Here is a 26,032-nt window from a genome sequence, read left to right as displayed (position 1 = left end):
AAACATTATATACTTGTCACTGTTAATATCGATATTGTTGCCTAAACTGGTTTGTGCCTAATAGTGAAATTCAAAATCCAACGACATATGAAGAAAACACAGAATAAAATTTCTGGTTGAGACTATTAGCCGATCGATGTCGGACCACCTTTGGAAACCTGGAAGCACTGGACGGCCGTTTCGTCCTATCGTGGAACTCCTCAGCAGTGCGCATCCACGATCCCGCTCGCGGGATTCGAACCCAGGGCCTTCGGTCTCGATTGCTTAACCTACTGGACCACTGAACCGGCATCAAGTGGTGATAGTGTCTAACATCTTCGATTGTACTGAGGTAGATACCTGTCTCTACCCGACATGGATAGAATGGTAAAATTATGTTTCTAACTCATTGTGAACTTTTATTCAACGTTACTTCCATTTTTTTTCTAATTCAATATGATAATTATTCAGTGTAATATCTGGTTATTTCTTTAGTGTGATATTTCGTTCGGTATAATATTGATTTTCAATAAAGTGAAAATTCCCATTTTGATATTTGGTAAATAAAGACGGAGTGAAATGAGCAAAGAAATTTCTTTTCAGTAGTTGAAATCATGAGTCGATTGAAGCTAGACCACCATGGAAAATCTGGAAGCACTGGAGGGCCATTTCGTCCTATTGTGGGACTCCATAAAACCCTCTCTGATACTAATCAACATATTCTCAAAGTGACTGGCTTCAAGATATATATCTTGGAGTTCTAGTGGGAAACAGTGACCAGTGGAGTTCAACCAGGTCTGTTGTGAAATAGTAACTCACTGATGACAATGGTGGATGTGTCGCTCAATTTAGTGGATTAGTTGAAGTTAGACATTAACGCCATTGGATACCGACTCAGTAGTTTAGTGGTTAAGCGCTCGCGCGCGAAACTAATAGGTCCTGGGTTCGAATCTTGCGAGGCAGGATCGTGGATGCGCACTGCTGAGGAATCTCACAATGGGACGAAACGGCCGTTCAGTGCTTGCAGGTTTTTCATGGTGGTCTAGCTTCAATTGACTCATGATCTCGACTATTGAAATTACTACAATGTCTACAAAACCCCTTCTGATACTAATAAAACAATACTTATCGAGTAGATACGTTACGTAATAATTATATAATCAGATATGGAATATAAATTCATAATCACAGTAATTATTCGAAAGTCAAGTAGTTGCTACGTTGCATAATATATAAAAAGGAGAAGAAACTAACAAGATATTTTGATGAATGGTCAGTACTACAGTAATTATATAAGAATTAAGAGACGAATGTTGAGAATAAGCAAAATACAAAAAATGGAAGAGATGTGAAAATAGTTTATCAAAGTTTTGCTACAAACTCCCCTATACCGATGAATAAGGTAATGTGAATGGTTGTACAAACTTCTTTTGAATGCAAATGTTTAGTTTGTGAATATGAATTGATTTACTCAAGTATAATATTTATTCAACGTAATATCATCTGCATTAATTCAGTGTAAAATTAATTCAGTATCATTTGCCGTTTGAATTTTTGTAATAATTCTATGTATTTCCCTTACTGTGAACGAATCGTCCAGGGTGAGTAAAATCACTGTGTAAATGAGTGTATTTATACATATAATTTTCATTTATTTCTAACTGCCATAACAAAATAAGGGTAAGATTTCCGTCAAAACTCTTTGCTTTACCAGATTTTTATGTGGTATACTTACTTAATTACTTACGCCTGTTACTCCTCGTGAAGGAACATAGGCCGCTCACCAGCATTCTCCATTCAACCCTGTACTGGGCAGTCCTTCCCAGCTCCTTACAGTTGTTATTCATCCTTTTCATATCTGATTCCACTTTTCGACGTAATGTGTTCTATGGCCTTCCTCATTTCCGCTTCCCTTCGGGATTCCAAGTTAGCTCTTGCCTTATGATGCAGTTTGATGATTTGCGTAATGTATGTCCTATCCATTTCCATCGTCTTTTCCTAATTTCCTCTTCAGCTGGAAGCTGGTTTGTTCTCTCCTAGAGAAGGCTGTTGCTGATGGTATCCGGCCAATTGATGTTGAGTATCTTGCGAAGACAACCACTTATAAATGCTTGTACCTTCTTGATGGTGATTGGTGTAGTTCTCCAAGTTTCAGCTCCGTACAATGGAACTGGTATACTGGTATACTGAAGTGTAACTAATGTTGTATCTTTCGTTCATATGACAATGAATTCAAATAAACACACAAGAACCAAAATTACACTGAAACCTATTTAGCTTGATAGTATAGTAGCCCAGTTAAAATTGTTGTTTCTTTTTAAGATCATCATGCCTGTCTCTCTCTCCCTCTAAATGAATGAATCAAAGATTTAGACCTTTTGATCTAATCGTGATAAGTCTTTTAACTGAACGCTTAAGTCAGTTACCTAATAACCCTAGGCTAAATTCACTGAACAACTTGAACACGAGAGAAAAGGCGTGTAATGTGAAATGAACGTTTTACTCCAAAGTTAATTTATGTACAGAAAGTCGGTGTTTACAGTATATCAAATGACTATTGGCTTCTGGAATTTTCTGGAACCACATTAAACATAGTATCAGGATAGGTAGTCATTCAATGAGAAATGTGACAACATGACTCCTTACTATCTAAATGTTTCTGATAAACTTCTATTCAACACTGGTTGGATGAAATACTTTCAGTATTTTAGTGCACCTCTGGATTTTCGAAGAATACATAGGATACCCTCCAACACCTTTCTTTCACAACATAAGACTTCATCTTTGGATCTACTTACTATATCAATCGCTGTCAATCTGTACAAAGTTCCTTACCTATTTCATGTTGACAGTTTGATGGTTTTTGATTAGAATGAATACAGTTTTCACTAAAAATTAATGTTTACCATCAAACCGATGTAAATTTAATTTAAAGGGTCATTATAAATAATCCAAATTGAACACTACACTACACCTAAAACTTTATATTCAGTATAAAGTTCTTGAGTTTTACTTCATCTTTTCCTCTGTGAACTGTTTGTTTTTTTCGGTTAAGAATCTATTGAAATAGTGAGTTTATGCGTTTAAACCTATTCTGAACTAAATATGATCAAAAACAACACTGGGATTGAACCGAAATCAATAGAAGTGAAAGCAAGTTATATGACATTAATTACTGTTTTAAAAAAAAGGTCACATACTGATTCATCATTAATATTCATATCACAAATAACTGATATCTTAAATACAGTATGAAATGATATCAGAATGTAACCTTGAAATGGTGCATTAAAACAAGATAAATACTGAATGGATTAATTTAATGACAAGAAACATTATTTCTTTTATGATGAGTGAGGTGAGGTTAACCATCCTTGTTTTTTTAATATTCAACATTTTCCGTTAAATTAGTAAGTGAATGTTGTAAATAACGACAGGATTTTCATTGGGGATTTCATTTCAATTATCTGAAGCTGTCTATATAAATATTCTCTATGAAAATGTCATTAATAATAATCCATTCCAACTTCTTGAATGAAAGAGCAATTGAATTGAACAGAAAAATAACCGAAAATACTTAACGCATCCTATAAACAAAATACGAAAAGACAGATGGGTTATAAATCCATGGATACATATCATATCTTGGAAAATTTCTTTCATATTTTGTATAAATTACCTGACAACTAAATTGAACTAAGTTATAACCGATTACTCATTGATATTGAATAATGTTAGAGATCTATGAAAAGATCATTGAAATTAGAAATAGTGATCTACAATTTCTGATTCATTTGGTTGAATAACACATAAACGCTTTACAAAAACTAAATATTCAAGTGTAGGGTTTGAAACATAACGTATGTTCATTATATGTTTATTTGTTGTTTTACATGCAAACCATTATTTGTGTAACTCTGTCTATAGATTTTTTAAAGGCTACTGCTGGTTTCAAGCTCGGATAAAGGAGGAGAGTTGGATGTAAGGTCAACAACTCCATCCCGTAGAAAACAACCTTGCAACCAGAATAAACAAAGTAATTATTGGTAATGTAAGGAGATTGGATTAGTTTTTTTTCAATTTTACAAGGAAATCTACTTTCTTCTATATTACATTTAACAGAATTACTTAATAATTGAATTCATAAGTCCATCTAAGCTAGATCATCATTGAAAACTTGAAAGAATTAGATAATTGTTGCTTCCAAGTATAGGACTCCTCAGAAATGCACATATACGATCCCACGTTGCTGAGGAGTCCCATACTAGGACGAAACGGCGGTCCATTGCTTCCAGGTTTTCACTGGTGGTCTAGCTTAGATCGACTCATAAATTTAATTATTAAAATTACTGCAATCTCCACAAATTCTCATTCTGAGAATTATTTAAACGAAACTAAGTGCACTATTATTTGACTTCATTGTCAATTATTAATTAATATCATAGTTCAACGAAATAGTATTGTGGTGTGTGCTACTTATATTGACATAAGTAGTATACAACGCAAGTCGGGGATATAATGTCTGGTAGTAGAAGATTGAGAAGATCAAGAAGGGAAGAATGAGAATAGACAACAATTGGTATGGAAGTTTAGGAACAATGAAGTCTGGGACAATTAATGAACATTTTGCAAATGAAGTATTACAGTATGATTTTTTTCTATTTCATCAAGTGACTCTGTACATTTGTGCTAAATATGATTCGGTTGTCCTCATATTTGTTCTTCTTCACTACAGTATTACGTATATGTATCTATTCAAAGTTTATATATGATAATCATCGAAATCTCCCTTTTTATCATAACACTATCAGTAATCATATAGTGCCGGATAGATAGGAAATAGTTTTCATATCTAACATATTATAACTCATTATTTACATAAATAATAGCTTCAAATGACTCATGATTTCAACTATTAAAATTGCTAAAATCTCCACAAAATCCCTTCTGAAAATAATCATCTGCTCATTAGTGACTGACTTCAAGAGGCACTTCATGGAGTCCCAATGAGAAGCCGTGACCAGTGGAGTTCAACCGGGTCTGTTGTGAGATATCAGCTCACTAAAAACATTGGTATACGGTGGTGCCATTTCGTGGATTAATTGAAGTTAGACGTTAACGCCGTTAGATACCGACTCAGTAGTTTAGTGGTTGATCGCTCGCACGCGAGACCGATAGGTCCTGGGTTCGAGTCTCACGGGGGGCGCGATCGTCCCATACTAGGACGAAACGGCCATCCAGTTCTCCCAGATTTCCCATGGTGGTTTAGCTTTAATTGACTCATGATTTCAACTACTGAAATAATAAATAGTAATCATAATTTGTATATATGTATATTATACGTATTATTGTTTCCTTTCTAATCAATTATAAAGAATTAAAAACTAGATAAATTACAAATGATTAATTTAAGATGAATATTGACAATTTCTAAATATTTGAATTTAATATTAAGTATAATTTGAACTAAATGCTAGTTCAATTATGTAATACAGTCTTAATGGTATATAAAGAGAAAAAAAGTTAAACGATTTGAAACTTTGATTCAATTGTGAAATGTTTGATAATCAGAGTCATAATTAGATTGGTAGTAATAGTAATAGTAGTAGTAGTAGTAGTATTAGTATTAGTAGTAGTAGTAGTAGTAGTAGTAGTAATAGTAGTAGTAGTAGTAGTAGTAGTAGTAGTAGTAGTAGTAGTAGTAGTAGTAGTAGTAGTAGTAGTAGTAGTAGTAGTAGTAGTAGTAGTAGTAGTAGTAGTAGTAGTAGTAGTAGTAGTAGTAGTAGTATAGTAGTAGTAGTAGTAGTAGTAGTAGTAGTAGTAATAGTAGTAGTAACAGTAGTCGTAGTAGCAGTAATAGTAGTAGTATTAGTAATAGTAGTAGTATTAGTAGTGATAGTGATAGTGATATTAGCAATGATAATGATAGTAGTAGTAGTCATAGTAGTAGCAGTAATGATAGTATCAATAGTAGTATAGATAGTAGTAATAGTAGTAGTATGTATGATTTAAAATAATCTAAATTATAGATAAGTTTTATACAAATTCATACATATGAATACATAGAATATTCATTGTCACAATGAACTAACATTAAAACTTAAAAAATAAAAATTAAAAACAAAAAAAAGGAACATTTCAATCCATTATGTAATAGATGTTATGGAATCTGTTAATGGTTTAATTATCTCCTCTGTCTCATTAGAATTACATAAATGATTGTTTCTAGGAGAATGATCTTTATTCATCCAATGATTAGAATTCATGAATTTAAATTTTTTTAAATTTTCTAATATACTTATCTGTTGATAATCAGTAGTATCCATGGTATCATTATAAGTAGTACAATCATGATTATGATTATGTTTAATTGATTCATTTAAATCTTGTTTATTGATTGGATTATTTTCATTTAGATTAGATTCATCTAATTTCATTGTATTCCATTGTGATTTCCATATTTGATTTAATGTATTTAATACATTGAAACTTGTCCATTCTGTCCAATCAGTTGTCAATGGTGTTGATTGTGACGTTAATTCTTTACTATTAATTTTACCACTACTATTATTACTATTACCGCTACTACTGTTATCATTACTATTAGTATTATTATTATTATTAACAACAGTACAATTGTCTCCGTCAATTGGTTTTATCAAATTACATTGTTTCTTATCATTATTGAATGGATTAAATAATGATCCATTTAAATGTAAAGTATTTTTTAAAAATTGTTGATATGATTGTAATAAAATTGAAGAATCATTGGTTAATTGATTAATGAATGGATTATTTATTGAATATGGATCATTTCCATGATTATTATTATTATTATCTACATTGATTGTGGATACATTAAAAGTATCTTGTGGAAGATTTAAATTAGAATGTGCTTGATTTAATTTATTATTGATTAATGGATAAAGATTATGTAATAATGATGATAGTTGTGATGATGTACATGATGAGAATGAGGAGGGCAAGGAGCAGGGGAAGGAGGAGGATGATAACGATGATAAAGATGATGATGATAATGATGATATAGATGGTTTAAAATATTCTATATTTTGATGATCTAATTGATTCATATTAGATTCATATAAAATTTGATTAAAATATGCTATAAAAGTATTTTCAATAAATTTTTGGTTCCATAATAATAATTTATTTGAATCAATGAATTGATTATGATTAGATTGTGATGATGATGATGATGATGATGAAAGAATAGTTGGTTTACTTGTATCTAAAATGGATTGAAATGATTGATTTTTATAATCTTGTTCATCATTGATTGTACTAATTAACTGAGTTCCTTGATTAGTAGAATGTGAATTTATTGATTTAGAAGTATATTGTATTGATGTATTAAGTATATTGGATATTGTTGGTATTGGTAATATTGATGGTTTAGTTGTTGTTGTGGTGGTGGTGGTTGCTGTTGTTGTTGTTGTTAGTTTAGATGTAAATACTGATCCAGTTGATATTTTACATAAATTAGAATCATTATTTATTGATTTATATTGATCAATATCATGTAAAAAGCCTTTTTTAGAAATTTGTTTACATGGATGATTTGCATTTCCATGGACTATTTGTGTTGTTGTTGATGGTTGTAAACTAAATATATGTGGTGGTATGCCAGTAACCATTGAACCTGCTACAGCCTGTTGTGCTAGTAATGTTTCCATAGATTCTCTAAAGGAAATACAAAAAGAGTTTGTGTATAAGGGAGAGAGAATGAGAGAGATGAAATAGGTTAACTAGAATATATAATTTTTAATGGATACTATCAATTTGTTTCATTATTTAATTCATCGTTTTATCTCTAGGAAGAATAAAGAAAGTTGCATAAGTATAAAATCATGTGGGAAATTAAATTTTAATTACAAAAAAAAACAATCCAACAGGTGACTTAACATATTCTTGATAGTTGTAAGCTAGTTCCCACACGTTAGAAATATATATATATATATATAGTCTTATAGAAACGCAGGTGTCTACGTCAGTCGAACCTTTATCACGGTCAAAGAGAAGTTACCCCACTGGAATGAATCGAACGCGACTGATTTCCAACTGAAATAAGATATTTATCATGGATTTATCAATGAGCATTTTAAATAGTTAGATACTTCATATACTCGGAGATTCAGGTACATCTAGCTGACAAGTCTCAAATAGGACGAAACGTGCGTCAAACTGGATTCCACTGCTAGTCACTATCCACCTTTGTTTATAATGCTTGTGAATTAAGATAATATCGAGGCCATCCTCATAGTATTCACATATGTCAATAAGAGACTAATCAATTGTAGCGCTAAATATCAATGGAAAGTTTCAAGTAAACAATATCAGATGAATTCGATACTTTTTAATGTTACTGGTTGTCATATTTTCCTCCTCTCTGTATCAGAAGTTTACATTTTATTGCTATCGGAAGTGCATATATATATATAAATAAATTGGAAACCTTACTCGACTAAATACCCCATGAATTTAGGGTGATAGTGGTTTTATTTTTCTCTAGTAATTTCAAGCTACTTATGAGTAGATTGAATCGTTTTAAAAAATTTAAAGGCCAGTTGAAATTTTTGCCATGACATAAAGAACTTTCGAAAATCAGGAAACAATGAATACATGCTATGAAACTCATCAGCAGTGAATATTTAGAAAACTGTAAGTGATTAGATCTAGAACCTTCATGCTTCGTAATTAGTATTTTTCCTTAAGATCATTGAATTAAAATTCAATGGTTCACATATTTTACAACTGAAGTTCTTGTCGGTTTATCAATAATCAAAAGTGATCAACTTTCCAGCCTTCTTAATGTGAATTTTCTCTTTATGATTAGGATTATTAGCGCGGTTTACATTTTCCAGACACCTTGAAAATGGAACGTGGTGTATCCATTCTCGTGGCCTATGTCATAAAAAACATTACTGTAGATCGTTTGTTTAGAATAGAACTATGCCTTTAAACAACATATATAACTTCTTAGCGAAATAGGACCTTTGTTCATCATTTTAAATGAGTAATATTAATAAAACTGCTTGTTTTTATAATCAGAGTTGAACACTTTTAGCTATGTAAACTATTCGACTGTTTATAGTTGAAATATTTTTCTTTTGAAAATTGGTCATTTTATATGTACCTAGATGACCAACGAACTTTAAAAAGAACTCTTAAGTTCCTGGTGAGTATCTGTAACCAGCCGAATCTAGTCCGGTATAGATTGAGTTGAATATCACTGTTGGTACTAAATGATAGTTCAAGAATTAGAAACCAAACTGAAATAATTATATAACTGATTAATGATTTACACTGATTATCCAACTAAACCCAATCAGTTTTTGATAAACTATCTTTGAACTAAATAATTATCAACTTGGTAGTAAACACAATGCTTTTTAACTATCAAGTTTCAACCCAGTGATTCATATTTCCAAAAAGCACTAGACAATTGTTCCTCTCTGGTCTAAGATTTTTCAGCAGTGTATATCCACGACCCCGTATGTGAGACTCAAACTAACGATCTTCACTTTCGTGCATGAGCGCCCAACCTTTAGACTAACAACTGATTTTTTCTAGTTCGAAAGTAATTTTTCTCACTATAACCTGTTATCGAAATCAGGAGACATTGACATCAGTATTTCATCATAGTTAAAGACTACTTCATACTAGTAAATAATAACAATACTCTTTTCATCGGTGGGTAATTTCAATATGGATTACATATAGTTCTGTTGATTCTAATGATGATAAGAGATCATGACCTATATGAAGTTAATCATATCGACGCTAAGATATTTAGGTAAAAGTGAAATCAAACAATAATATTCAACTAACAACAGTTTATGATTTAAACTATCAAAATTCTACAATCTCCACAATACCCTACACTAATAAAAATCAATTTAGTTCATAAATTTGTTATCATAAAAGTAATAAGTATCTAACGAATTTGTGCAGTAAAACAAAAAGTGATTGAACTAGAAAAGAGTTATGCATCATTATCATTTACGTGTAGCTTCTGTAATCCCAATTAGGATTTGCACAAACTGATACACGAATACACACACGCAAACACCCACATACATAGTGTAGTCATAAACAAAACTATGACTAATTAATGGTAAACTAATAAATTTACCATGTAATAACTAAAACAAATTACAATTATTTGAAATATATTCATGATGTAAGTTAGATAAAACAAACCAGATCCTAGAGGAGGAAGAAATCAGGAAGAAGCGCTGGAAGGGGATAAGACACATTAAGGAAAGAACCCAACTGCATCACAAGGTAAGCCCTCATATGGAATCCTGAAGGCCAAAGGAAAATAGGAAGATCAAAGAACATAGTACACTGAGAAAAATGAACAAAAATTGGATAGAACTGGGAAGGAAGGCTCTGGACAGAGTGGATTGGAGAATACTGGTCGGAGTTCTATGCTCCATTGGAGTAACAGGCGTAAGTAAATTAGTAAGTTAGATAGTTGGAAAAGGAAAGACAAATGTTAAAGGTAAATAGTTTACTAATAAATTATCTTAATCTATACGTTATATCCGTTATAGATTGATCTCAGTTGGAGAATCATTGAAAATCAGGGAAGCGGTGCTCATCTATTTCATTTTAGTATAGGACTCACTAGCAATATATACTCATGATCTCGACAGAGATCGAAGTCAAAAGCTTTAGGTTTCACAGTAAACACAATCATTAGAATTACTTGGTTAGAATTCAATGATACCATTTCAACTTCAATCAGTTTACAATATTTAGTATGATAACCATCCATCCCATGTCAGTGATGAAAAGTATTATTACATAATTGTAGAATTTCTTGTCTGTTATTTTTATAACTCTGGGAAAATTATACAAGGATACAGTAAATATTATTTGATGCTTTTGTAATCAATATTTTATGACTACAGATGATTGCTGGAAAGTGTTAAACAACCATTAAAAATCAAAGAAACACTTGATAGCTTCTAAAACTAGCTATACAGTGTTCCTTGGTTTTTAATGGTTATTTAACTAATCTGTGGTGTAAACTATGAAAATCAGTAGTTTATCTATTAAAAAAAAACTACAACTATTTAAGAGAATAATGTTTGTCATGTAAAATCACATTCATTGTCTTTCACTTTTAGTCAAAGAGATAAACTAAAGGATATTGTGACTAGGTACAGAAATATATATATAATGTAAACAAACCTTCCCTACCCAACTTGATTTGGATTTCTTACAGCCACACAATAATTATAAAAATGTATCAAACTATTCTGTTAACTAAATGTCACATAATCAATTAAGTAGTAAAGAAGAGAAATAAACTACAGTTAACATCATCATCATCACCAACATATCCAACTTAATGAACGTTTACATTTCATTGTAGAAGTGAATAGTGTAAACAAATACAGTTTGTCAATGAATGTATTTACATTATCAATACACAAAAGTATTTACAATAACCGATGCAGGTGTACACTTCAATATGTACTGTGTGTTTATGTCTATCAATGAATAGATTAGCCATAAGTTTAAAGGAAAATTTTTTTCTGTTTAGTAACAAGTAGAAGAAAGAAATAGGAAAACAGTATCTAATTGCTATTTTCAAAAGTTGGAGACAATGTCATTAATATTTTTACCAAAAATTTGATTCTTCCTCATCTCCTATATTTCACTCACTTCTATTAATATAATCATTATGATAGTATGAAGAAGATGAATAATGATGAAAACAAATCATCTATATCACACCACACCACACCACACCACACTATCCCATATACTCTTCCTTTTCACTCTTTAAATCTAGACATTATTATACAAAAAAACATGTTCATTAAGATTGAATAGGAATGTCATAAATTGTCGCCAAACTAATTCACTTCCCATTACCTTTTAGTTGCTAAATGTTATATATAAACATGTATGTGATATTCTGTTAGTATAGATTGTCGCCTTTAATAATGAATATCACTTTATACATTGTATAATCTGATGAATAAATATAAACGATTCAACAACTTAGAACTGACTTATAAGCATAATGTTTTATTCTTGGACTATGATAGTATGGAGAAAAGAGAGAGAGAGAGAGACTACTGTACGCCAAACTTTAGATTGATATGAATAGAAAACAATTTCATAAACTAATAGACATGGAATAGTTACTATCAGATTGTAATAGTAGAAAGTCTAGAAAGAATTCTTGATAACTTAGTTATTATTTATTTCATGGTTCATTAGTATTTCATAATCTTCCTACCCCTACCCCCCGCTCTTCTTCTTCTTCTTTGTCACTTTTCTCATTTCTTTGATACAAATATTGTCGACAATTTATTAACTAGTATAGGGTTGTGCAGATTATTAAGTTTTGATTGAGATCATGAACCGACTGATGTTAGACCATCACAATTGAAAACCTGGAAGCACTGGACGGCCGTTTCGCCCTATCGTGGGACTCCTCAGCAGTGCGCATCCACGAAATTGCGCGAAACGTCCGAGTTGGTCGCGCAATTTATTAACTGCTGAGTCCACGGCATAGGCGACGTGCTCCAGGTTTTCAGTTGGTCTAACATCAATCGGTTCATGATCTCAATCAAAAATTCAATAACTATTAATTTTTTTTCTAGCTACAACAATCAGTAACAAAAATAACAGTGGCATTTGATATAAATGATATGTGTAGTTATGGGGAGGATAAAAAGAATCAACCAGAAACTAACTATGTATATCTATGACTGAGTATAATTTCAAAGGTTTATAACTGACTGAATTGATAAACAAATCAATAATGTTTGTAGTTACTGTCATTAATATTTTGGTTGTCTATGTGTTGTCATGATAAACAAGGAAATATTCTCTACTTGTATGAATGTACAAAAAATGTTTATATTGTAAAGTATACTATTTTGTTTTAACTAATGGCTGAAATTGTATTCAAAGAATGAAACTATGGTATTCTTATTATTCATAAGAATGATATACAAAAAAGCTGTGATTTTCTTGTGTGTGTGTGTGTGTGGTTGTGAACTAAATAAGACCATAGGATTAATTATAGATGCTCTGGGGGGGGATATGAAGTCAAAAATAGGTCAAAGAAAGATAACAATGATAAGTGATGATGAAGTATGCTTTCAGATGCGAAAATCATCTCATCTATGTTACTAATCATTCATATTAGTCTATCTAATGTTGTTATCAAATTATCACCTGTTAATACAGTAAAAATGTATGTACTTAATGTATAACAAAGGATTTTCAAAAAAGTTTTAACAGGATTGATGTAATCATTTAACTGAACAACATTGGGAGAGTAATTTTTATACCATAGATGAAAATAGAACAGAATCACTTTTACAAAAATGATGGTAGACTTTCAATTTGAATGTGAAGTGGATAAGCCAAAAACAACGTTTTTTAGGACTAAACTATTATTATTAATCTATAACTGAGTGGCTAAGTGATAATCTTTCAAACTGTGATACAAATTTGAATTCCACAGAGAGCATCATTTTCTTACATGTTACAAGTACACATTCTAAGATAAGTGACAGAACGCATGAGACCTGTATTCGAAATTTATTGCTAATCATCAAACATCAAAATATAATGAGTACGATATTTGATCAGTTAAACTATGACCACATTGTAACTTGATCAATAAAACTCAGTCATCACTAAGGTCAAGACAAATATGACGTTTGTGAATACTCACTAATCAACATGAGCTTTCTATTCCATAATTTAGATTATTGATGACAGAACCCATCAGAATTATTTGGTCCAGCAAAACTAATTGAGACAAAATGAGTAAACTGAGAAGTGATAAGTAATAAAAGAAGCAAGTAGAGTATATAAAATGTTCATCTGACCATAACAATACGCATTTTTTAAATGTTATTGAGTTCTGGAATGTTTAATTTCAGATATTTCATAGTTGTTCTTGATAATATTCATAGCTCCTACTTTATGCAGATATCTAGAACAATAACCAAAGCTCTGAGACTAAACCATCTAGCTAAAAAAGAAACTGACAACAGCGAAACTATCCTCCTGAGCTTCAAATTTTCTCGAAAGTGAATTCAATTTTAATAATGGCATTGCCTGTAGAACACTCTGTTTACATATTTTTTCATTATCCTTGTTAATTCTACTATAAGAACATTAAATTTCAGTTAGATACTTCGTAGAAAATCTCAAATGACTGGAGGTTTTAAATACTAAGGTTTGTGCTATTCAAACGCTGATTTCACTATGAGTGGAAATCGTACATATGACTTTGGAGAGACTGTAATTTATGAACGACCTTTAACGAGGATCAGGCGACCTTGAGAAATATTAGCCGATCAGAAAACAGTAAGTATAGTAAGAATGTATTATACAAAACCAAAGAATTAAAGTGAATACACTTCTTTTACATAGTTCAAAAACTTTTCAAGGTTAGAAAGTGGTTCAGAGGTTCTAACATCTTAATGCATGAGATATAGGAACTCATCCATACGACTTCATAATAGTAGGCCTCTGGAGCCATGATAAGGTCGCAAAAGCTCTTTCAGCCTCGACCACATAGCTTCAATATTGTTTGCGCGCACTCCGGTTGTGTAAGCTTGTTATGTCTCTAAAATACTCATACCACTTAACAACCGAAGCTTCAGTAACATCTGCGAATGTTGCAGCCAATGTTAATGGTGCTTTTATTATACGATTCACAACAATGATTATACTTTCCTTTAGTCTCTATTTGGATCGAGAGAAAAAAGTTCCTATTCTAACAGACTTCTTCCTCTAAGTCATTTGATTACAACAATCACAAATAAAGGAACTTCTTAGTAGTCCCATTTGTTGTATCCGCTCATTTATCACGTTTTCTCTAGAATCTTCTATGAACCGATCGTACGTAAGCACCAGGTACTGAAATTGGCGCCATGACCTTGGAATCTTTGAAACGCTTCTGATTGGTTCGGTCATAAATTATAGTCTTGCCGACTATTCAAGTAAACGTTCCTATCGTATCGCTTTCGTGTCATGAACCGAGATAAAAACAGACAGAGTATTCATAAGAACACGTAGTTTCAGATTATATAATGGTTAATCACTGAGAAGTAATTAATTTCATGTTTACCTGATCTTCAGTGACGACCAAATTCTGTCGATTCAATTATAACTTGACCTTTAATCTAAATGACTCAATATCCTATGCATCATATCTTGACGTAAAGTAATTAGAATTAGTCAAAAGAGGACACTTGTCAACAGAGTGTACCTGGAGCCTTGAATAAAGTGACGCTTCCTGGTGGATTCGAACGCATACCACCCAGTTTTGTAATGCGATACGACACAACTGAGCTATTTAAGTGGCGTACAAATTCCTGCATAATTGAAATATTTACATCACTTGATCACTGGGTAGTAACGAACGTCATATTTATCTAATCTTTAGTAATTGTTCCAATACTATCATCCGAGTTGTAGTGAGGTGATTTATTCAAATGACTACTCAACATAGCATGTATAGCATTATGATATTAGTTGGTTGCCAACGACAGTAATACCCAAGTTCATTACTTCTTAATTGTTTCTAACAATCTAAAGTTTCCAAAATGGAATAAAACAGCTATTTATCTGATTTCAATCAATTCAGTATAAGTTATCAATTTTTTTAATAACTACTAGCAACAACAAACAAACAACCACAGTATCCATTTACCATGTGTTAATAAACCAAGAAAAAGTTACATATAAGCAAACCTTTCTATATCACAATTGTCAATAACTAATTGGTACATTTAATGTTATGACACGTGTGTTAATCATGGAACTAGTTAACTGATAAAATAAATTAAATCATTTAACAACACAAACCGATGTAAGTTTAACTTAATATACTTGAGAAAACATCAGACATTAGAATATACATATGAAACAATATTTCTCACTTCTATACACGTACAAAAGATAAACGATGCAAATTTGCAACGTGTTTTCTCTTAAAACAATACAACCATAGTTACGTGATCTGATTACAACTTTATATTAGAGAAGAAGAAGAAAGAATTTAATGGAAAGAAGTAGAAAGATAGATAGATAGATAGATAGATAGATAGATAGATAGATAGATAGATAGATAGATAGATAGATAGATAGATAGATAGATAGATAGATAGATAGATAGATAGATAGATAGATAGATAGATAGATAGATAGATAGATAGATAGATAGATAGATAGATAGATAGATAGATAGATAGATAGATAGATAGATAGATAGATAGATAGATAGATAGATAGATAGATAGATAGATAGATAGATAAGTGATCTTGGTGTATATTATTGGGATTTCTCTTTCCTCCTCTAATTTACTATTATTTGCTTAAGCTTACATAACAATTTGACTTTTTACCTTAGTAAGAAATAAGTAATCGTATTAAATCTTACATTTATCAGCCTTTTGTAAAGTAATCCTGTACGTTGTAGAGTATCATTGTCATTATGATTATTTCACCATAAACGGCTTTCCAACTCAAGACCTAAAGGTTTTGAATTCAATTTCTGGTATTGTCAAAAATTCAGACTGTTGATAAGCCCCATACTAGCATGAAACATATCTCGATTGTTTCTTGAGTTTCAAAGGATTCATAGAATCAGTCAGTGATGACAACTACGAATTAACGTTACCTAGAGAAATACTCACGATTTTTAAATTAAACATGTAAGATAGAACAATTGTCGTAAATTTCCAGGTTTTCAGTCGTTCTCAAAGCTAAGACACTGGGTGATTTTCGCTTATCCGATTCTTAATACCTTTCTAAGTCTATTATATATATGAACATATTCATACATAGATAAAATAACTAACCTTTCAAATTCTGTAAGGCGAGATGAATCACGAAATCCTTTAGCAAATGGATTACAGTCAATTTTCAGTTTCGTTATCTTGAAAAAAAGAAGAAAAAGAAGAAAATCACACTGATTAACTGGACTTTAAAAAGTTTGTCAATAACATCTGTGGTTGAGACCAGTCAAGAAAGTACATCATGTTGTACCCTCCTCAAGTGTCGCTCGAAATGATCTTGAATCTGCATGCTACTTAGTAACCAATGAGCAAATTAATCTTTTTAATCAAGAAACGGAGTTCAGATTATATATTTAGTGAATTTTCAAGATTTATAAACCATGTTTACCACACAAAAATTAGTTATTTTTTTCCATGCAGGAGATCCCTAATTCAAGAACAGTTTGTGTCTGGGTTCACCTAAAAGGTTACAAATCGTTTTATAAATGAGATAATGACATTGGAACTGTTCATATCCTGAGGTTTTTAATGCAATTTGTACTATATATATATATAACCTTACCCATAATTCCGCCATTAATAACGACGTGGTTTGACGATAAAAGTATAGCATGAGGGTAAGTATAAACGATTCTCAGAATAATAGTATGATGTTGAAACCACTTTACAGCCAATCAACAGAAAATTTTTATACCTCAAAAGTATTTCTTAACAGAACTAATTAACTCTATTAAAATCTGATGGTTTTAGGAAGTACATTTGTTCTTCAAGGTTCATTACCAATTTTCCCATCTTAATTTTGTATAAATACCCCTACGTATCCTCATCAATTTGTGCGCGAATTTATTCTGATACTGAGTTTCTTTCTGTTACCTTTTAATAACCATGAATAGTTTTAAAGAAAACTCATAATTATCTGAAAAGTTCCTATTAATGTGTTCCCTGGAGAGTTATGGAGATGAAGTTAAATCAGGACCATCATCATTGCCATATTTATATTCCTAATACTGGTAGGCGAAAAAGTCGTGACCTGTTCTAACATTCCTACCTCATCTGGTCACTTATTATTCGGTAAACAACTTGTAAAATAATTTCACTAAAATCACAAACCGATCTAAGTTAGACAGCCACTTAAGACCCGGAAGCACTGGACAGACGTTTAGGAGTTCTAGTGAAAAGCTGTAACCAGTGGAGCTAAACCGTATCTAGTGTAAAGCACTTTCTCACTGAAGACAATCGAATATGGTCGCACAGTGTCACGAATTAATTAAAGTTAGACATTAAAATCGTTAAATGCAGATCCAATGGTTTAGAGGTCAAACATTCGCACACAATCGAAGGTTCTGTGTTTGATTCCTGGGTGAGGGGTAATAGATATAAACTGTTGGAGAGTTCCATCCTGGGACAAAATGGCCGCTCATCACTCCCAGTTTTTCAATAATGATTTAACTTAGATCGATTCGTAATTTTGATGAGACCGAAAAATCCCCACAACCTTTTACTGACTATAAAACAATTTTTGTGAGTTTATTATAAAAAAAGTAAACTGAAACAAGAACTAATTGGTTCATCTATTACGCGAAATCCATATATCAAATATGGCAACTTGATACTTTTTACACTGTCATTTCTTTTTAAAATTTCTAATGTTTTAAACACTATACAAAGGTAAATTCACTTAGTATTGTTTGCTTGTTTGAAGCGAACGGTACTGCGACCGAGTCCCGGAGTAAACATCAACTCTGGGATACAGATACACCCAGCTGACGAGTTCTAAATATGACGAAACTGCTAGCCACCATCCACCTTTGCTTATAAAACTATGCAAAAGTATTTTTATCATACATTTTACGTGATGCGAGGTAAACGTCATTTGTTTTTTAACGCCATCTGAACAATCTAAAATGATTTCCTTGATTCTGATTGGCTGATCCTTTTAGTATACTTTTACCGACCTGATTTAAAGTTAACTTTATACAAAGGAATGATAAATTAACTCTTATTGATGTATGTTCCAAATAGAATATGCAACAAAAGAAGAATTTCACTTCGAAATCATCTCATTTTTACTATAATATAACACAGTAAACATTTTCTTATCACCATTAAACGATTTAGGCACTCATTCTATAAAAAGATGATTCAAAATAGATAGATTGTAGTGAAAAGTGAAATCTTCAACGTATATCACGTCCTATTTGAATAGTGAGTTATCAGTCCTAAAGTGAAAGATATTAGGTTTAAGCCTTTTCATGAATATCAACAATTGGACATAGATGTATCCAGTTGACAAGTTCAAATAAGATGAAAGTCATGAATATAAGTACTAGTCACAATCCATCTCTTCTAAATAACTTGTAATAAATTGATTATATGAAGATAATCTTCGATTTAAGCACCCAAGTAATATCGCAACCTCCACACAAACCGAATGATGAAATGTAGTGTACATATATTTGGTGCCACCTTGTACCAATATTTAAATGTTTAAATGATAATTATTATTATCAGTATAGGGTTATGGAGATTATTAAGTCTTTGATTGAGATCATGAAACGATTGATGTTAGATCACCATCGAAAACCTGGAAGCACTGGATGGCCGTTTCGTTCTAGTGTAGGATTCCTCAGCAGTGCGCATCCACGATCCTGCCTCACAAGATTCAAGCCTAGGACCAATTGGCCTCGTGCGCGAACACTAAGCCTTTAGACCACAGAGCCAGCATCCAAAAGTGTTAATGTCTAATCTCAACCAATTCACGAAGTTGCGTGACTATTTTCCATTGTACTAAGGTAGATACCTGTCTCTACCCGCAAGAATGAAGGCCTTGAGTTGGAATCCTGCGAACGGGATCTTGGATGTGTATTGATGAGGAATCTCACAATAGGACGAAACGGCCGTTCAACTCTTTCAGATATTTCATGGTAATCTAACATCAATCAGTTCATAAATCTCAATCAAAAAGAATAATAAGTTTAAGTTTAAAATAAAAATTATAACTTACTAATTGATTTTGATAAGCAGTAACAGCAATGAAAATAGTTTCTGGAAATGTGAATGTTTTAATATTTTCAGTCGGTAATATATCTAATGACTTAGGTAATGATGTTGTTAATAATGAATTAATAATGAATTGATTATTACTATTGTCGTTATGATTAGTTGATAATTGAATTAAATGTACTCTCGGTTGATATTTATGCATTGAATTTAAAATAATCTATAAAGAATAAAATATTCAATTAAACAATTAAGGAGAATGATATCAAGAAAGAAAAGTTATCTTATATTAATAGTTGAGACCATGAATCAATTGAAGCTAGACTATCATGGTGCCCTCAAATGCCCTGGTATGAACGAGAGTGGGATGAGCCCGCCCTCTCCTCTCGAAATGCTCTCACACGGTCACGCGTATACAGCCTCTGCCAGGAAAGTCCTATTCACTGCATTCTCGCAGCATTACTGTTGTTTACGAAATTGAGAGGACGAAAAGCGAATGTTTGGCGCTTTAACCGGATCCCAAACCAATGGTGCACATGGGCTCCAGTATCCCGAAGGAACAAATGGTGTATGAACCAATCGTTGGTCACCGACTACCATGGGACTGTATCCCCTGACGATGCTCCACTGTCTTGTGGGTCAGACCTTTAGGTCGAGGGCTCCGTGTGTGGCCCCTAAGAAAACTACCTGCTTCGGTCTGGGCACCCGGGCAGTATCCCAGCCCTCACACAAATTGAATGATTTATGTGGCGCATATCTATTTGGTGCCTCCTTGTACCAATGTTTATATGTTTAAATAAATAAATAGATAGACTATCATGGAAAACTTGGAAGCTCAATGGTCTATGAGTTAAGCGTTCACTCACGAGACAACAGGTCTAGGGTTCGAATCTCATGAGATGGGATAATGGATGCGCACTGCTGAGGTGTCCCAAAGTGGGACGAAACGGCCATCTAGTGCTTCCAGGTTTTCCATGATGGTCTAGCTCTGACTCACTCATGATCTCAACTATTAAAATTACTATAATATCGACGAAAACCCCTTCTGATATTTATCTTATTGATGAATTCTTTAAAACAATGCCTACGTTTACAAGAAGAAAATTAACAGGATAGTTCAAAAATACAATAATTAATAGATGTAGAACATAATTTTAAAAAATTAATGAATTTGTTCAAGATTATCAAAAAACAGTTCATTTCTGTTCGCTTGATGTTGTTTTAATTGTATCTTCCCATTGTTCTTTACGACTGCAATTGATCAGTCTCTTGTTAGCATATGTGCATCCTGTTCAGATTACCTCGATATTGCTTAAAAAGCTTGTGACTTAAGGCAATATCGAGGCAATCCGCACAAGATGCGCATATGCCAATAAGAGACTAATCAATTGTAGTCCTAAAAAAAATAATGGGAAGATCCAAGCAAACAACACTAAGCGAATTTAAACTTTACCCCATTGCATAAGCCAGTGGCTATCATGACTCAATAGCTAACTGGATAACGCGATGACGTTTGAAGTAAATGGTACTGCGTTTGAGTCACAGAGTGAGTATCAACTCTGAGATACAAGCACATCCAGCTGACGGGTCCCAAAGAGGACGAAATGCGAGTTCTGGATTCCACTGCTAGCCAGTATCTATCTTTGCTTAAAAAGTTCATTTCCATATCACTCAGCTTTATATAAGAAAATAGTTAATAATAATAACCTTCAGTTGACTGGGTAATAATTTGATCTTGTTTTTTTTCTTCAATGAACTGATGTGTCCTCCTTTTCCTTTCTAAACTTCCAAACATCTCATTTGTTATGTCACCAAATAAAATCCTTTTGATATTCTCGAACTATCAAGTTAAGCAATTATCACAAGAATCTTCTTATAGAGTTTTAATTCTTAACTAATTCGTTATCCTACTCAAAATGTATAAAAGTCTTTTACTCACGCTAAATCACTTCATTTAATTAGTTAATTGTTCAAATCAAATCATGTTATAGAGAGATTATCTATTTTGAGTAGATGACATTGGATGTACAATGAGAATATTTGAACACTGTCCTACATGACTACTTAAAGAGGAACACAAATCGATCGACAGTTCAATTAAAATCACATTACACCACGTAAATCGTCGTCCAATATCTTCTACAATGTCAAAAAACTGGTTTAAGAGAGGTTTGTATAATGAATTTGTGCGCAGTTGAGTCTATAGTAATTCACTATTTTAAGTTTGATCCCTTTGTACAAAAGAGTAATGTTCAATCCTTTATTCTTCCAAAGTCTTAGAACCTCTTCGAATTTTACAAGTCATAAGTGCTAATTATTACCTTCTTTTCCTTTGTCAATGTAGATAGTTATCGTTTCCCAATTGATTGATCACTGGGTGGTGATCAATGTCATGTGTGTCAAGTCCTTATTAGTGCAGATCGAATGCTATCGACCAAGTTACAATGTGGCCATTAGTCTAGGTGACTCAAAATTGCGTGCACTATGTTGAGATAAGATGGTGGTTGGAGGTAGTCAATTGGAAACCCTGAACCTGGGTTTCGTGCTACTTGGCACTCGTTAGCAAGATGTGCCTGAATTCTTGAGGGAACTGGTGCTCTCTGACGGATTCGATCCCGTATCACCCAGCTTCACATGATATTGATCACTACTCAGTAATCAATCAATTGTAAATAAATTTCCGTCTTACAGGAGATTAGTTACTGCCCGGCTAGCTCAGTGACAACGTCTACGCCCCCAAGATTACAGGTACACTTTGCTAAATAACCCTAAACCTAAGTCGAGTAAGGTTTTCCTGAAATCACTACCACCTTGAAAATACCAAAATCATATAATCTAGCTCATTTCGAATGAATCTAGTTATCTTTAAACTAAATTTTATAATTGTATATGACCGAAATATCGATTGTGTAGAATAAAAGAAGTAAACTGTTATGGTTTAGAGTAATCTCAAAATTACTAACAATTGAGATATTCTTCTAATACGAAAGTGGATATATTCAAACTCGATATACTACAAGATTGACATACAATACTACAACTATGATTCTCCACACAATATAAGAGAAAAATCACGAATTCAGAGATAAAATTAATGTTCAAAGAATTTAAAATTATGATGAAATATGATTAGCTTTTCAAAGAGGCGTTTTTTTCTTCTAAAACATTCCATGGACCTAGATCCCTTGATAAATTAAATCAGAGTATGAATAACAAGGTTTGGTTAATTATGCTCTGTTAAATAGAATGGAACAATTCAGTATATACAATGATTGACAATAATCTTAGGATATTATTTATTTCGATCGTTGAGATCATGAGTCAATCAAAGCTCGACCATCATGGAAAACCTGGAAGTACTGAACGGCCGTTTCGTCCTATTGTGGGACTCCTCAACAGTGCGCATCCACGACCTCAACCATTAAAATTACTATAATACCTACAAAACCCCTCTGATATTATTTAATTAACAAAAACAAGACCCACGACCTCTCCATCTGTGAGACCCGAACCCAGGACCTACTGGTTTCGCGCACGAACATTTAACCACTAGACCACTGAGCCGGCAACCAATGATGTTAATACCTAACTTCAGCTAATCCACTAAACTGAGCGACACATCCACCATTGTCATCATTGAGTTACTATCTCACAACTGAGGAGTCCCACAATATGACGAAACGGTCGTCCAGTGCTTTCAGGTTTTTCATGGTGGTCTAGCTTCAACTGATTCGTGATCTTAACCATTGAAATTACTAAAATCTCCACAAAACCCATTTGATATTAAAAAGTAGATCGTTTAAAATCTTCTTAGCATAAATAACAAAATTAAAAAGATAACATAACTTACATAACCTTGTCTATCTAATACATTATTGGTTAATTTTAATTTTTCAAATGATACTGTTTGTCGCATTAATTGTTCACCAGTAAATGGTGAATCTGGATGTACATAATGTCTTAAACGTAATTCTGGATCTGCTTTACCAGCTACTAACCAACTTGATCGATGATATGCATAACGATATCGTTTACAATCAACTGGAATAATATCCATTAAAACTAAATATTTTGCTTCCGATTCTAATCCACTGAATGATGCACGAATTACTGGGAACATTCGTCTATAGATTAATTTTTTTCAACAAAAAAATAAATAAATAAAGGTTTTAAAGTTTAAACAATAATTTATATTTTTAAGTATGTATTACACGATTGATCTTTAATTTCGAGAATAAAAATTCTAATAGTTCAGATCATGAATCATTTAAGGCTAGATAACCATGGGAAACCTGGAAGTACTAGACAGCAGTTACGTCCTAGTATGGGACTCCTCAGCAGTGCTCATCCGCGATCCCTCCCCCGTGAGATTCGAACTCAAGACCTACAGTTCGCTCATGAGACCAATAGGTCCTGGGTTTGAATCTCGAGAGGCGGTATCATGGGTACGCATTGCTGAGGAGTCCCACAGTAGAACGAAACGGCCATTCAGTGCTTCCAGGTTTTCCACAGTGGTCTAGCTTCAATTAACACATTATGTCAACTATTAAAATTAATAAAAATTCTGTTTCTGTGCTCTTCTAGAATATTCATATGTTTAACCTATAAGTGAACTTTTGAATAATGTTAATTCTTCCATATTATGATCTATTATTCATAGTATTATTCTATCTTCATATGTTAATATAATTTATGCAAGAGATACTTCTAATGTAAAGTGTATATACATGTTTTGTTTTAATGATTAGTACCATGGTTTTAAGTTATAAGCAGTTGAGGTGAATTCGTGAAATAAATGAATTCATGTTATTCTAAGCAAAGATGGATGGAAGCTAGTAGTGGAATCCAGGACGCGCGTTCCGTCCCATTCGGAACTCGTCAACTGGATGTAGCCGTATTCCAGAGTTGATGTTCAATCTGTTACCCAAACGCGGTACTATTCGCTTCAAATATTATAGTGTTATCCACTTAGCTACTACGTCGTGGGTTCGATTGCTAGCCATCATCCATCTTTATTTATAAAACTTAAGTAATGTAATAAATCATTCAGGGAATTTAATAGTCTCATACATTCATAATAGAAAGAATCATGATCAACTGATAACAGTAACAATAATGATAATAATAATAATAATAATTCCTAACTCACCGGCCAGATTTTGTAATGATCATTTCAGTGCCTAATTCATTGAATTTCTCCCATAACTCTTTAGTTTCTAAACGACATTTAATTTGTGCAAGTTTATCATTCTCCAGTATTTTGATTTTTTGACTTCTTTGTTGTTTGTCATCAATTGACCATTTTGTTGTTAAATGAGTATTGGATAAATGTAATTCCTCTGATCTGGATGTATTACTCGATTGATTTAAACAATTACTGTTATGAATAAATGAAAAGATTCATAGAAAATGAAATGTTTAATGAATTATTTAATAAATATTATAAAGAATAATCATTTTATTTGTAAATAGTATTCATCGTAGACTGAACTCATTTAGAGTGTTGTAAAGTACCAAGGAACACTAGGAAACAGCTTCTTCTTAACATAGAACACATTGGTAATGAGTATCTGTAAACTTAATAGAAACTGAACTGTTTCGCTGCTAACTTGTCTGAATTCTATCAGTCATAATTTAGTGATAGAATTTCAATAAAACCATTTCATCCATTACATTTAATTATAATAATCTATACTATGTGAATTTGTGGTGGACAAGAATTTGGTCTGATAATCAGGTCATAAGTTCATTGAGAAATGAATGATCTGAAAATCTCTTATGATACAACCGCTTATCTGTTAGATAATATATAATCATATTCTACTCTACTATCATTGAATATCATTTCATTTGAACTAACCGATCAATAATTCGATCCCATGAACAGTTAATTACCTATTAGTATAGGGTTATAGTTATCTTTTGATTACAACATATCTATTGACAGACATTCTTTGTTTTCACCATTTTACGAATCAAAACATTCATATTAACAAACTTTAAAACAGCTTTCTATAGAATGTATACATTGGGTATTGTCACACGTACGTATATCTACTTTGTTATGTGACTCGTATATCAAGTACATATCAGTGTATCTGTCTGTAATCCTCGACTTAATTATAAGAGTTAGTACAGTTAACTAATCGCTCAAAACGAAATATTTTATGTGAGGCTACAAACTGAAGCCATTGAATATGATTTAAGTGATTCAATAATTTCACTATAGGTACCTCTGAAAT

At 32.3% G+C, this 26,032-nt stretch overlaps 1 protein-coding gene across 1 annotated transcript in view; it reads right to left on the bottom strand.

Moving 5' to 3' along the window:
• Positions 1 to 5,767: 5,767 nt before the first annotated feature.
• The window catches only part of MS3_00002237 (uncharacterized protein), a 38,350-nt gene continuing 18,085 nt past the window's right edge, over positions 5,768 to 26,032 (bottom strand). Inside the window, exons 3-7 of the mRNA XM_051209810.1 lie at positions 24,940 to 25,167; positions 23,641 to 23,914; positions 19,795 to 20,010; positions 16,854 to 16,930; positions 5,768 to 7,680 (exon numbers count right to left, since the gene is read on the bottom strand). Of these exons, the coding sequence (XP_051073113.1) occupies positions 6,126 to 7,680; positions 16,854 to 16,930; positions 19,795 to 20,010; positions 23,641 to 23,914; positions 24,940 to 25,167 (2,350 nt within the window). The 3' untranslated portion in view covers positions 5,768 to 6,125. The remainder of the gene's footprint in view (positions 7,681 to 16,853; positions 16,931 to 19,794; positions 20,011 to 23,640; positions 23,915 to 24,939; positions 25,168 to 26,032) is intronic.

Source organism: Schistosoma haematobium, chromosome 1, assembly GCF_000699445.3.
Source record: "Schistosoma haematobium chromosome 1, whole genome shotgun sequence".
Classification (NCBI taxonomy): Eukaryota; Metazoa; Platyhelminthes; class Trematoda; order Strigeidida; family Schistosomatidae; genus Schistosoma; species Schistosoma haematobium.
Note: the sequence above shows the minus strand (reverse complement) of the source record. Positions and strands in the feature narration are given on the sequence as shown.